General features: G+C 31.1%; 2 protein-coding genes and 1 long non-coding RNA gene across 4 annotated transcripts in view; 2 read left to right on the top strand and 1 right to left on the bottom strand.

Moving 5' to 3' along the window:
- The window catches only part of LOC101494941 (uncharacterized), a 7,065-nt gene extending 3,749 nt beyond the window's left edge, over nt 1–3,316 (top strand). The window contains exons 8-14 of one of the 2 annotated variants that reach the window (XM_027336724.2): nt 7–126; nt 771–855; nt 946–997; nt 1,117–1,166; nt 1,443–1,490; nt 1,583–1,768; nt 3,055–3,316. In XM_027336724.2, the coding sequence (XP_027192525.1) occupies nt 7–126; nt 771–855; nt 946–997; nt 1,117–1,166; nt 1,443–1,490; nt 1,583–1,759 (532 nt within the window). In that variant the 3' untranslated portion in view covers nt 1,760–1,768; nt 3,055–3,316. The other variant, XM_073363697.1, reaches the window with a different exon arrangement.
- Nucleotides 3,317–5,453: 2,137 nt separating this feature from the next.
- LOC101494627 (ubiquitin-like-specific protease ESD4) lies at nt 5,454–10,986 on the top strand. The gene is made up of 9 exons (XM_004508153.4): nt 5,454–6,564; nt 6,741–6,817; nt 6,898–6,991; nt 7,123–7,221; nt 7,627–7,719; nt 7,818–7,937; nt 8,772–8,875; nt 10,079–10,151; nt 10,427–10,986. Exons 1-9 carry the CDS (start codon nt 5,791–5,793, stop codon nt 10,487–10,489), a joined length of 1,497 nt encoding a protein of 498 aa, XP_004508210.1. The 5' UTR covers nt 5,454–5,790; the 3' UTR covers nt 10,490–10,986.
- A 529-nt stretch (nt 10,987–11,515) lies between these two features.
- LOC105852461 (uncharacterized) lies at nt 11,516–12,361 on the bottom strand. Its single transcript, XR_001144308.3, has 2 exons — nt 11,972–12,361; nt 11,516–11,864 (listed from the first exon to the last, which is right to left on the bottom strand). It is a non-coding gene; the product is annotated as an uncharacterized lncRNA (long non-coding RNA).
- Between the last annotated feature and the right edge of the window lie 2,464 nt (nt 12,362–14,825).

The raw sequence follows: 14,825 nt of genomic DNA, 5'->3' as shown, positions 1-14,825 counted from the left end.
CATTCCTGTACAAATGTTAGAGACACCGGAACATACCATTGGTATAGAATGGGAAAATGACAGCAGTTCTTCTATATCATTGGATTTGAAAACACCTTTAAGTCATTTCCCCCCTTTTCGCTTTGGGTAGGTCAACCACTTTGCAACTAATAGTAAATATGGTATGTATATTGATAGTTGTCATGTGGGCTGGTTTTGTGCCCCAGCTCACACATTCACCACACTAGAAGTTTGTGGTGGGTAAATTAGATTTGGTAATTCTCCTCAGTTACTAAGTTAGTATTCACAATATTAGTATCTTTAGTATTCAGACCTCTTTTCATTCTATTTCTCTTTTGGACGGCGGCTTTCTGCCAACATTTTAATTGCCATTGTCTTGCAGATGCTAACCTCATACGTAAAAAAAGCATGCCCTCATTATTTGCAAACCATTTTTTCTACTTTTCTCTCCTTCTCTTGCTTCTTGCTCCCCTTTAATTATACTTATTTTTTATCTTCTCCCCTCTTTTTGAAATTCAATTGTCTGTTTTGGCGCAGCTTACACATACTCTCTTGGAACATTTTCTTGCTATTTTTAACTAGATGTTCCTTTTAAATTGGATTGGACGTGTCTAATATTTTATGTTTCAATTGTTTAATCAATTAACGTATATACATTTGTCTTGCTTTTACTGCTTCTGTTTATATTTCTTTATAAGGTTCCCAAATTTGTGGGTACTAAGCTTCATCAATTTATTTAAATGTTCTGGAAATTTCTGTTGATTTTGCAGTGTAAGTTTTGAGGAAGTGCACAGGCTTGGTGATGGCCAGGTCAAGCATTCTCCAGAAGTTTTCTATGCCGGTTCTTTATGGAAGGTAACATGGACATCAATTTAATCATTATATTCATCTAATATGATCTTGAATGTCTTGGTTTGAAAATATTTTATTTGTTTGAATCTTCAGGTCAGTGTACAGGCTTTTAATGATGAAGACCCCCAGGGACGGCGCACCCTTGGTAATGTTTTAATACATCAAAATTTTCATATTTGGGTTGTGAACTAATATCAGTCGTGGTAGTAGTAGTAAATAGAAAAATTTTGTCTATTTGGGAGCTTATTTTTAATGCTATTGCAGGGTTGTTTCTTCACCGTCGGAAAGCAGAAATAGCCGATGTGCACAGGAAGGTTAGAAGGACTGCTTTTCATATATTTAAATAATTTGGGCCTAAGATCTCGGAATTATATTATGCTTTAAGTTGGAAATAGTTTCTTTTAGTACTAGAAATATTCGAATGGCCTTGCTACCGCGTAAGGGACCTTTTTTTCTTCTTTTTATAAATAATAATTGATTACATGTCCTGATATACATACTTGCTAGCTGATTGCTAATAACTTTCATTGTAAATCTTAAATTAGATGTTAGACCTTACTGCATGACGTATCTTTGAAATTTATTATCAGGTACATATGTATGTTGACTCGCGTGAAAAGGTGACTGCACGGTATCAGGTAATAACCGTAATGACTTACTGGTTCAATAATTTGGATGTTTCATGATATTTTGTCATTTTGGTTATGTTTGTTCTGCCTTGCACATTCAGTTGACTTGCCCATCCAAGAGGGAAATGTTGGTGTTTGGAAGCTTTAAACAAACAGGCACTCTTTTACCCAAGGCTCCTAAAGGATGGGGTTGGCGAACTGCTCTGCTATTTGATGAACTTGCTGATATTCTACAAAATGGGGCCCTAAGGGTTATTGCTGTAGTGCAGCTTGTTTGAATTAAATAGGTAAAATATCAAGTTTATTGCATACCATAGCTCAAAATAGAAACGTTAGCAACACACTATATAACATACTATTTATTGTTGATTAAATTTTATGTACGCCCCATCAAAACATGAGATCTACTCCTGACAATAAGTGGTTCAGAAAAACAGAAGAAAAAACATCTATTGAATGAATGAATCTGTACACTGAGTACCCGGGTTATTCAAGAGAACCTGAACTCTCCCAATATTATCTCACCAAATGGATTATATTCTATTTGTACTCCTCACTCCCCCACCCACACAAAAATCCTCTTACTACTACAACCGCAGTTAGTTATTCTGTTGTAAGGATTTCATCCCCTGTTAAAAGGTAGCATTTCATGTTAAGCAACACAAGTAACTCTCCAAGAATCTGTTAGCCACCTTTGTGGATGGTAAACAGTGCTAAACTTCAGTTTATTCCTGCCCTCTGAAACAGTTCTTTCCAGAATTTGCTCAAAAGGATTGTGTCATTGTCATGCACAATTTATGAGGGAAATCCATGTAGGTGTACAATCTCCTTTAGGAATATAGTGGATTTGTAGAGAATCTGAGAAAGGATGACTAACTGCTATGAAATTGGCATACTTAGTCAACCTATCTGCAATATAATCATGAAGATGGTGTCATTCCCTTTTGCTATTTGCAGTCTCCCATAAAGTCCATTAAAATGTCAATCCAGAGCTGTGTGGTGGACAAGGTATCATATTGTGTCTGTCTGTAGCAGACCTGGGGGGGACAAGGTCTCGTGCTCATGTCACCCCATTGCACCACTTAGGCCATTTTTTTGTCAATTCTTAATAGTTCTTCATCCTTAATATCCCCCTGACCGGAAGCTATGAAATTCAGGTATAAGGATTGGGATTCGGAGAGAAATGTGAGGCAGCACCAGCCTTAATACATCCTGTCACCTTGTAGTTGATGGTCCTTCATGAGCCTTTGGATGAATCAAACAGATCTTGAATTATACCACATCCTGGTAGCTGGATGGAGCCGGAGTAGAGTTTCTTGCCTTTCACGATCTTGGTTCCAAGTTGCAATTGTTTGTGACATCAAATCTAATTTTGCTTCCATAAGACCCACTCTCTATTTAGTGGGGCCCTCATAAATATCAGCAATAGTAGTATGTTGCTTCTTTTGATAAATTACAAGGAAAAAAAATGTGTTGTTAGTGTTTCTCGATGTGAGCTAATGATTTTTTAATGCAAATTTTCTATCACTTTGTTTGTAAAGATATAATTTATTTCTTTTGTCCAATCTTATAGGAGTTGAACGATGGTGAACGCCTTCATTGTACAGGATAAGAATTGAGAATTGTGAAGCTGCATACATTATTTTATGAACAGTATGTGATCAGTATACTATACAGAGTGTAGACCATTTTGCTTTGCCACCCGTTCCATACTATACCAGTAAGATCGGATGTACACATATTAGAAGTAAATTTTTTTTTTAGACTAACTACTTGACCTGGGTGATAATGCCATGGAATTAATATATTAGTAAATTCTAAGATTATGTGTTCAATCATAATTCTGTAATTTTGATTTGGAAATAAACTCAATCAATGTGGCCTAGGTTAGTTATCTTGAAATTCTTCCAAAAGGGGTTATCTGACCTAAGTGAACGCGAAAGTAGTCCATTTATTTTGAATGAGTGTCGTTTTTATATGAATAGAAACCATTATTTTGAAGTTTAAAACACTCACATACACTATGAAGTATCGTAGTTGTTTCTCAAATTTTTTATATGAATAGAAATCGAGTTCAGAAAGTTTAGAACACTCTGATGGCAGGTGTTTTTCAAATGGATTATCTTCGAAAATCACTTTACTGATTTGTTAAATTGTTACTATGTTTTATTTTTTTGTTACCAAACTGTTTTCTTATTTTCTTATATTTTCACCGATTTCTGTAGAAATCATCATTGGGATCAAGAAACATAGAATTACAAGGGGACAATTTTGCAGTAGTAAAACTAGTAGTAAAAAATAATCTAGCACGTTATAGAGGTAATTGTTTTATATTATAGTAATAAATAGAATAATGGAAGTGAAAGCAGAAAATTTTCATGTCACCTAACAAATCCTTAGTTTTGAATTTGTAAACCTTCCTAATGTAGTGTAAAATAAAATGGGTTGAGATATAACTTATCTCCAATGTGATTCATTTTCAACTTTATTTCCGTGTAAAAATAATTTTATCATTACTTTTTACATAACAGAACTCAATTATTTTTTAATTTATACTAATTATAATATAAAGTCCATTTGCTTTATTACTTTATACTACATTTTTATTTACTTAACGATGCCCAAAAAAGATGTGACTAGAAATAATAGTGAAGTTAACACATGTCTAGGTGAAACTTATCATTGCTGTAAATTCATTACTGAAAGAAAAAAAAAATCCATTTTAAATCTATATATAATCATCTGCTTTATCGTGTGTATTAACTAATAAAGTGTTAATTAGTAGTTGGGTACATTTTTGACACATAACCACTATTCAGTTTGCGTAGCGAAAGACAATAAACAATAAAATATTTTATATTATTAATTTAATAAATTTATTTATTAATCATTTATTAATTAATAATATTTTATAAAGAAAATATAAATACACAATAAAAGAAGGATTTAGGATTTTTAAATTTTTTTTATTCTTTTAATATTGATTTGACATTAAAGACTAAAATAAAATCGTTTTTGAGTTTACAAGAATTAAATTCAAATAAAAAAATTTACAAAAATTAAAAAATAATATATTTATAAAGATCAAATACATATTTAAATCATCAATGAATCACATGCTAAAGTTAGACGAGAAAAAAATTTATAATACAAATTAAAAACAATGATAAAGAGATTTGATGATGTGAAGGAATGACAGAAAACTTAGAGTATTAAGAAGTTATTAGTTCAATTATTCTTATCGACAAACTAACTACTAAAAACCGGTAACATTTTATAATTTAACAAAAAAAAAATTAAAAAACAATGTACATAACATTTTCGAGAGAAATTTTTTGGCAGGAGGTTAAATATATATATATAAATATATATATATATATATATATATATATTTGAGATTTTATAAAATAATATAATATACGATCATATAATATGTGAATTAATTTTATTTATTATTAAAAATATATTATATATTATATTCTGTTTAATTTTAAAAGAAAAAAAGTTATTTTATCAATTTAAATTTCTCTTTAAATATATAAGTGTCTAACGACAAAAAATGAAAATGTCTATTTGTTCAAAAACTGTCACGAAATAATTAATAATTATGGTTAAATAATTTGTAAACAATTTTAATTCGAGTAAACGATTTTGTTGATGTTTAAAATTATGCATGTTTAATATTTTTATCTTTAAAATATACATGTGACATCTCAAAATGGAAGTCACTTCAGTACAAGAATAAATCCTCTCATATTTTTCTCTCTTATATTCTCAAATATTTAAAATCTCTACCTTAATAACCTTTCTCTATTTCTTTTCAAATTTCAAAAACGCTCACCACCTATTTATTTTTCAAATCGACACAATCTTTGAACATTTTTTTATGGATATGTGTACAGTAAACTTGTAGCATAGACTACAAATTTGGAATACTCTATTCTCTTAAAATTGAGTATTCGCATAATAACAAAAGTCATTAAATTACGTAGGGGCCCTCTCGCGACAGGATAGTTCGTTTTGCCAACTACACTCGGAAGTAGTGGAACTGAACTGGCCCGGAGGTTAATCAACGTTAAACATCCATATTAATACTATCTACGATTCAATATCCAGTATCAGCAGCAGCTTAATCCGTTTGTTTTGTTTTGTTTGAATTTTATTTTATTTAACGCGGGAACTTAGCAATTTCATTTCTCCTTCTAATTTCCACCTTTCTACTCTCCAAAAAAAAAAAAGGCATTTAGGGTTTTGTTTCACCAAATTTCCCAATTTTTTCTTTAATGGAATCTTCCTTTTCTACACTTCAATGGCTATTGTAACATCTATCACCGGAAAACGCCCCCATCGGTGGCTCTCCGTCAATCACAACCATCAATCTCCCAATTCTTCGCGATTCAAAAGACAGAAAGTACCAACAGCCATGTCTCACACGCCATCACCATCATCCAAAACTACCAATGCCACTGTTTCCAGAGTTTCCCGTTACCCTGAAACCAAGCAACCTTTTCACAGGGAAGTTCACGCTCCATGTAGACCACGTAAATTCGATTATTCGACGAATTCCAGATCATCGGAATCAAGCTTCATTGCTAGAAGTAAGGGAAACTTGTTGAACGAAAAATACCAGAAAGCAAAACATTCTGCATTAGCTACAGTTGCTTTGCGAGGAAAAGGAAAGGAAAAAGATAATCACAAGGTTGTTGTTGTTTCGGAAGATTCAAATGTCGAAGATGTGCAAGAAGTGCGAACCCCGGTGAAGGACCACAAGTTGAAGGAGAATGAGACGGTTCATTTGGATACTAAGGTTGATGTAGTTCACGGTGAAATTCAAAAACAGTCAATTTCGTCTGCCGTTTCTGAGTTGAGTAATGGTAAATTGAATGTCGTTGATGCTGTGGAGATGTTTGATACTTTGTCTCTAAGTCCGAAGCATGATATTTCAAGTATTCGTGCCTACAAGAAGTTGCTTCAGGCTGTTAATAAGCGAAAAGATACAATTGGTAGGTTGCGATATGAAATTCAGCTTAATGAGAAGCGTAGATCCGCGTTTGAGTTGCGTCCAAAGAAGGAACTAGTAGAGGTAAAAACTTATTAAATTGCCCACACAAGCATGTTTACACACACAATCAATAATGGATATATATGTATATGCACACATGTATAGATGTGTCTGTATCTATTTGTCTATGCAAATGCCAGTGTTATTAAGGCTTAAGAAGCATTGTAAATCTTGGTGAGTCTGACTATGGCTTTCAGGAAGTGCCCCGAGAACCTTTTGTTCCTCTTACAGAAGACGAAGAAGTTGAGGTTGCACGAGCCTTTAAAGCCAACTGGTATGCTTTGAAAATTTGCCTGTGCGCTGTTTAGAAATGTTTAAGCTGTACCATATCTGATTGTGGGATTGTTTCTATAGGAAGAAGGTCTTGGTTTCTCATGAGAAATCCAATATTGAGATATCAGGCGAAATGTTTCGGTGCCTTAGGCCGGGTGCATGGTTAAACGATGAGGTGATGTGCTGATCTTGTTTGTTCAACATTTGTTGAATTTCTGAGGAAGAAAAGAATTTGGTATTTAATTATATCATGATTTGAAATTGTTGCACCATGAAATTCAGTTATGTTGTGCCTTACCTTTGCAGGTGATAAACTTATACCTTGAGTTGTTGAAAGAGCGGGAGAGCAGAGAGCAGCAGAAGTTTCTGAAATGTCATTTTTTCAATACCTTTTTCTATAAGAAGGTAATATGTTTTTACTACCCTTATAAACTGGGAAGTGTTTGCACAGACTTGTGCATGTCCACCGGGATTTCTTAAGCTTTTGAGACATCGTGTTTTGTATATCTTTTTCAGGTTTAATTTGTTTCATGGGCAGAGTAACATACTGTTTGTAAATATTTCCTGAAAAACATGCCTTAAAATGTTTGGCATTGAAAACATTTCCTTACAAAGTACTACTTCTTATCATGATTATTTACTATAGATTTTAGTCAAAAAATAATTTCCACATTCAGGTAGCTAACTCCTTTAAGAAGTGGGAGCCGATTTCTCGCCGGTGAAGCTTTTGTTTTTGATTTGAATGTGATTTAGCCATGTTGTCCTGTCATTGATGCTTGTAATTTTGAATGTTAATTACCAATATGCCAGTTAATAAGTGGCAAGAATGGTTATGATTACAAATCTGTGAAGAGATGGACTACTCAGAAGAAATTGGGATATGGCCTTCATGAATGTGATAAAGTAATTATTCTGAACACATTTTCAATTTTCTTTTTCTTTTGACCAATTAGCTCTTGTGCTGATTTTTACCTGATTTGTTGTGGACTTGCTGTACCCAGATATTTGTACCTATTCACCAGGAGATCCATTGGTGCTTAGCTGTTATCAATAAGAAGGAAAAGAAATTTCAGTATCTTGACTCACTGAAAGGAATAGATACCCAAGTGCTGGAAGTGCTGGTAAGTGGTAGTAGTAATATTTTTGGTCTATTATTTTAATTGTAAATTTCATACTTCAAGATGCACGTTGCTCATTAAAGTGTAACGGAAGTGATGGAAGTCAAAAAAATTATTTGGTTTTAATCATCAATATTTTCCATGACAAGGCACTCTTTTTAAATCTTTTATGCTTTCATTATTTTGCTTTGTTGTGTGATTTTTGGGTAGAGTAATTGGATTAAAACCTTTTGTTTTATCTCCTATATTACTATATCCATTAGATTGTGTGATTTATTTCCTATTAAATAGTCGGCCATTGTTAGGACTTAATTAGTAGTTAGTTAATCAGTTAGTTAGTTGAGGTTGTTATAAGGCTACTTGTATAAATAGGGAGGTTAGGGAGTTAGTGAGAGATCATTGAATGTTGTAAACATTTGTTGAATAGAGAATAGACTCTATTGTGAAGGGAAAACCCTTGGAGGAGAGATTTATCTCTTAGTTCTCAATAAAAGTATCCTTCTTAGGAATCCAATTCTTGGGTTCCTAACAGTCATGGTTATTCTTTTGAATTTCAAAAGAACCCAATCAAACCAAACATGGGTTCATGCAAGATACTGTTGCAGAAAACTTTGGTCCGACACAGAAGATTCAGTTTGATGGGTTTAAAACCTTGTTTGTCCAGTTGCCAGGCTATCTATTCACCACAGGTGAATGCAAGAGGTCATGCATGCCTCTGGTGGCCAATTAGAATTTCCTGCAGGACTTAATTAGATCAGAAACTTGAAAGATATACATAATTAGATATTCATTTTTGGCTTTTGTAGTATGTAATGTTTTATTATAAATGTCTCCCAGGCTAGATATTTTGTAGATGAAGTAAAGGACAAGACTGGGGAAGATATTGACGTTAGTTATTGGGAAAAAGAATTTGTTGAAGACCTTCCTGAACAGAAGAATGGGTTTGTAATTTAATCTTTTATGAATCGCATTTTGAGATCATTGTTTAATTTGGTTATTTAGCTGATATTTAAAAATGAAGCAGTCGTAAATTTTCATTGCACATAAATTATATTGTTGACTCAAAATGCTTCCCTTATATAACTTTTTTGGCTTGATTCAACTTCTAGTTCCTCAAATATTGTGATTGTATGATTTTGTTCCCACAGTTTTTTTCAACCATTTGTGTACTCAATGTCTTTCCCCTTTTACAAATGCCCCTTAGATTTTCCCCCAATTTTACATGGATGTGACAATTTATTTCGACTTGGAACCCTCTAATGCCAACATGAACAAAGCAATTGTGACCTAGCAAATAATTAAAAAAACTGAACACCCTTTTGTGACAGGGCAAGATGTTAAGTCAAGGTCTGTTCATGGGAATGGAGGTTAGTGTTTACAAGAAGATGAATGCAAAATTGGGAAAAGGGGTTGTATTGTTGGTTGATCTGAAAGGAAGGTGTGTCGATAGGAATGGATGTTAGGGTTTACGAGAAGAGGAATGGGAAATTAGGAAGGGGGCATATGTAAATAAAATAATATGGAGGTTTTTTCTTAATCATTTGTCATGCCTTCATGGAATTAGAGGGTTCTATGTTAGAATAAAATTTCCACGTCTGTGTATTATTGGGGAAAAATCAGGGAACCAAAATAGCACAGAGTATGATAAAGTTTTGAAAGTTGTGTACATAGTAATAGTTGTAAGGTACTATAGAAAAAAAATAATTAAAGTTGCATTGAAAATTGAGAATGACATTTATTTTTAGACAAATTTTTATATTAAAGTGACTCTCATTGACAGACAGAGAGAGTTGTGTACATAGTAATAATTGAAAGGTACTACAGGAAAAAAATAATTAAAGTTGCATTGAAAATTGATAATGACATTCATTTTGAGACAAATTTTTTTACTAAAGTGACACTCATTGTGAGACGGAGAGAGTATTATTTTTTTCGTTTCTCTAGGTGGTCATTAGTAAACATTACTACTAGTGCAAAGTACTCTTAAGAGAATTTGTCTCTAAGAGCTATTGGTTATTATCAGAAATTGATGCTTGATGATCATTGGATGGAAGCTTTCTGCATTCAATTACTCTTAATAGTACTTTACAAATACCATATAAATTTGTGAATTATTTTCTAAATGTAATTTTATACTTGAGCAGGTATGATTGTGGGGTGTTTATGATCAAATACACCGACTTTTATAGCAGAAGCCTGAGGCTGTGTTTCAACCAGGTAAAACAGAGCTTTCCATTCTATGAAGAAAATCATGCCTTTGTAATGTGCTTATTTTAAGGGTTAGAAATATTTTCCTTTTTCTCAAGTCATTAACTTGGGAAGCCACTCACACAATGGACGCTTTGGTATGATCAATATTGATTTTATTGCCTAGACTTTTTATGGGCAATGTTTTTCCCTGTACATGGTATGACCGAAGAAGCCTCATTTTTATAACTAATTTTTAATGTTGTTTTGGAATTGAATTTTCCTTTCCACAATTCCATTTGTAGGAACACATGCCTTACTTCCGGCATAGAACAGCGAAGGAAATCTTGAGATTGAAAGCTGACTAAGCAAGAGAAGAACATGTCAGAATTTGAGGATACAAAACATTTATGTGAATTAGCAGATAACTTTTTGATGGAGGATCTTTCACTTCTGTCGCTATCTTGATGATAACCATTCCAGAGTTATGGCATTTCTTATATTGATTGGTACACAGGTACAACTAGTGGTAGTGTAGAATGCAGTAGATTCGTAGCCCTTGTACATGCTACACAGAAGTGAATCCATAGATGAGGCATTTCATTTTGAGGTTGAGCTGTTAATTGTGTATATCAAAAAATGTGCTTCCTCGCCATTTTTGGTGTCTGCTTTAACTATTTGCTTCAGTTTCTACTGGGGTTTGGGACTTGAGAGCAATGAATAGCATTGATGATTTATTTTATACTTTTTATGTATGTTGTCTATGTCTAGAATAACTACTTGGAAATTTTTGTAAGTTGTGTATTTGGAAATTTGTAACATTTTGATAAAGTTTTATTGGATTAATTAGTTTAAATTGTTTGAATCCATATTTTAATTTGACTTTTCTTCCTTTATTTCAATAAAATGTTTTTTTTTTGTGAAGTGAAAAATTACAAACAAGAGAAAATGTGATAGTAACGGAACTCGAGGAGAGAAAGCTATAAATGTTAAAATTACTAGCAATTGTTATTTATATTATGAAAATATGTAAAAATATTGAATGTGTTAAAATTAATTTTACAGTGGTCAAGTTCTAAACTTTTTATTTGTTAGACTAAAAAATATAATAGTTTTATTTTTTTGAAGTGTAGAAACCATACAAATCAACGACTCCTAACATAAAAGTATGTATTATTTGCACATGTTCTGGATGTTACAGTCTTCATTTCTAAGGAGTAATAATGATGAATTTTTGTTACGCTCAATTTTCGTGCAAGCTTTTCAACTAGTGTTTTCTTTGGACTCTATTTGGAAATTTAGGAGGAGTGGATAGGGTTTTGAGGGAAAAAGGAGAAAACCAGAAGGGAATTCTCTTAATATTGGCAAACTCAAAAAATGGGAATGCTTTCACTTAAAACAGTACCTCAAATGAACAAAGATCATCATACCAAAGCTTGATAGGTAATTCCCAAATCACAAAAGTCTTACCCATGAAGAGTAAGTAACTTACTGGGTCCTAAAACGATAAATTAATCAGACACCAACCAACAGTACATTCAAAATGCATAAAAAGTTATTACGGCCTAATTTATGTCTTAATGACTTTACATAATTCAAAAGAGGCCCAATAACAGATACTAACAACAAGCAAGTTAATTGCTGCGCTTGTTAACCAAAATAAAAAAATAACACTAGCGTTGTTAGAGAGGTTTCGATATTGGAGAACAATGCTTTCAACTCAGCCATACCAGTCTTCAGTTCCTACAAATAAACATACAGCTAGAGTTGAATAAATAAATAACATTAATGATAAATTAACTTTTATTCTGAAGGGATATGTATAGTAAAAGCTACTGATAAATGTTTACCTCGGTGTTTTTCAGTTCTTGAGTTTTCCCCATTGTGGTGTGAACCCACTTTGGTCTCCATTGATATGCAGTGCTTCAGAATGAAAACAACTAAAGTGATAATTGTATTTTGCAAAGGAAATTGGAATTCGTATGAATGAACTACTTGTGAAAGCAATATGTTGTATTATATTATTATTATTATTTTATTAGATGAGACCATACATTGAAACGTGATGCAGCATGATTAATTATGATATCACAAAAATAGTAGGAGTACAAGCTAAGCAGCTAATGATGAAAAACTATATAGCATGAGATTTGGTATTTTGGAGTAAGTTTTGGCAATGTAGCTGTTTCACCGGTTTTACTTGTACTAAGCTAGCGACGATAAAATAAGATAATATGTGTGGTAGTATATAGTAGTAGTAGGATGGATGATCTGACACAAGCAAACGATCATGTAAAGATAGATAATGTAATGTGTCCTATATACAGTACGAATCTGATCAACAAGTAATTTGGACATGTGTATTTTGTTGTTTCTTCTCCCTTGTTTGGTCACTTCAAAGGTTATTTAATGTGTCTTTTAACGTGGACTTTTATTAAACTTGTATGTGTTTGATCGACTATTGTTAAACTTGTATGTGTTAGATTAACTACTAGACCGGTTAAACAAAACTGCCAATTTTATTATAATTTGTCCATACTAAATCTATTTTTACACTATCTTCAGCCTCTACATTGTTTTTTTTTAATACTAATTTTAATATAATTTATTTTATTATTAATTAATATTTTTATTTATTTAATATAAAAATAATAATATATGAGTAAAAGATCGCAAACATGGTCCAATTTTTTCTGCTATATATGGTCGCATTTTAAGAATGCGACTTAATAAAACTCTAAAAGGTATAATATTTTAATTTTTTTTTAAATGTGATAATAAATAAACTCACGTATAATTGTAGTATCTATTAGTTGAATTAAATTTTACAAATTTTATTTTTTTGAAGTATGGTATTTTAGAATTTTATGTAAAAAAGAGTTATTGAAAAAAAATCTAATATTTTAATTTGATAGATTAACTTTTTTTTAAGACTTAATATGTTTTTTATCCTAAAATTTAGAGTAACTTTGATATTAATCTCAGCAAAACACCCTATAGAATCAAATCACTTTTAATTTTGTCAATGCTAGTTACTTATCACAAATTAAATACATTTAATCATTATCAAAATCAAAAAAAAAAAAAAAGAAAGAAAAAAAAAAACAATAAGCTCATCTTCTTGGAAACAAAATCCATAAAATGCAAACAACCCCCTCCCTCTGCGCTTTTTAACTGCCATCTCCCCCATATCAACAAAGAAAGAGAATTAGGAAATCTGGATTTTGGAGATGAATATGGAGTTCGGAGATGAAGTTGTGTTAAAGATGAATATTGGGGGATATGTTTGAGGATTTTTAAAAAATTGTTCAAAAATATCATAATTTTTAATTAGTGAATAGTAATAGGAATGATGAGTCAACATCCACATTAGTAATAAAATGAGTTGAGAGATCGTTTGAAATTATAAGATCAATTAAAAAAAAAATAGTTTTGTAGAAACTAAAATCAAAGTAAACATAAATAACAGAAATCAAAAGAATATTTTAAATTTTTTTTAAACCAACAAATAATGAATATGTTGTGTGATCGTGCTACAATAGAGTGCACGTGGTTGTTTAATTTTTTTTCTAAAATATAGATTAATTATCATTTTAATTCTTGAACGTATCAAAAATTGTTACAATAGTATTTAAAAATATTAACATTAGTTTAAATGTATTTTTTATAAGTTAATTTAGTCTTCAAATATATATTTTCAGTTAATCAATTTAATTGTCAAATATATTTTTATTGAACAATTTAATCAATAAAATAATTAATAAAAGAGATATTAAAGATGTATTTATTATAGTAACACCCCACATCTTTAAATAAACAACTCTTTTATTGAAACAACTTTCATATTTATATACTCATTCAATACTTTATTTTTTATTTATCTATCTTCCTAATATATCACTAACATATGCTATCTATCTATTATATCATTATTTCTATTTTTCTCAAGGGGTATAATAAATGTAGAGTGTATATCAACTATTTTCCTTTTAAAATTAAAAGGAATGTTTAGTCACAACTATATAAAAAAATAGTAAACCATCATTTTGATCCTTAATCGTGTATGGCAATGTCATTATAGTCTCTAACTAAGTCAAAAATTCAAAACAATATGATTTATTCAAACGTTTGTCACTTTATTTTTTTTACGTTAATTTTTATGATACCTCTGTTAATTGAGTGACATATATGTGGTTGTGTATATTTGAGTTCACAAGTTACAAATTGGTTTAATAGTTTGAGTTGTTTTTAATATTGGTATTTTGTAATGTATTTGGCAAAGTCATAAATTGGTTTATTAGTTTTAGTTGTTTTTAACATGGGTAGTTTCTAATGTATTTGGCAAATGACTGACGTATTTTGTTGACATTTTGATTGTATTTATGTTTGTCAATTGATATTTTGATTGTACTTATGTATTTTGTACGTGTTTTTCAATTGACATTTTGATTGTACTTATGTATTTTGCAATTAACATTTTGATTGTAGTTATTTTGTTATGTCAATTAACATGTGACTATTGACTTCAACTTAATGTGTTTTTTGTTATTTCAAGTAATTATAAGTGTTAATGTGTGTTTGTGTTGTTTTATTTTTTAAGTGTTTTGTATTCTTTCATATTGTTAATATTTTTTTTTTTGTTTCAAATGACTTCAATTGTTTGATAAAATCTAAATAAACATTTTGGTTTGTAAAATTATAAAT

Source organism: Cicer arietinum, chromosome 7, assembly GCF_000331145.2.
Source record: "Cicer arietinum cultivar CDC Frontier isolate Library 1 chromosome 7, Cicar.CDCFrontier_v2.0, whole genome shotgun sequence".
NCBI lineage: Eukaryota > Viridiplantae > Streptophyta > Magnoliopsida > Fabales > Fabaceae > Cicer > Cicer arietinum.
Note: the sequence above shows the minus strand (reverse complement) of the source record. Positions and strands in the feature narration are given on the sequence as shown.

Excerpts from the sequence above, each read along its gene's own strand:
- LOC101494627 (XM_004508153.4), top strand. The coding sequence starts at position 5,791 with ATGGCTATTGTAACATCTATCACCGGAAAACGCCCCCATCGGTGGCTC. Across the intron at positions 6,992-7,122 it reads GTGCATGGTTAAACGATGAG|GTGATAAACTTATACCTTGA; the intron begins GTGATGTGCTGA and ends TTACCTTTGCAG. Across the intron at positions 8,876-10,078 it reads CTTCCTGAACAGAAGAATGG|GTATGATTGTGGGGTGTTTA; the intron begins GTTTGTAATTTA and ends ATACTTGAGCAG.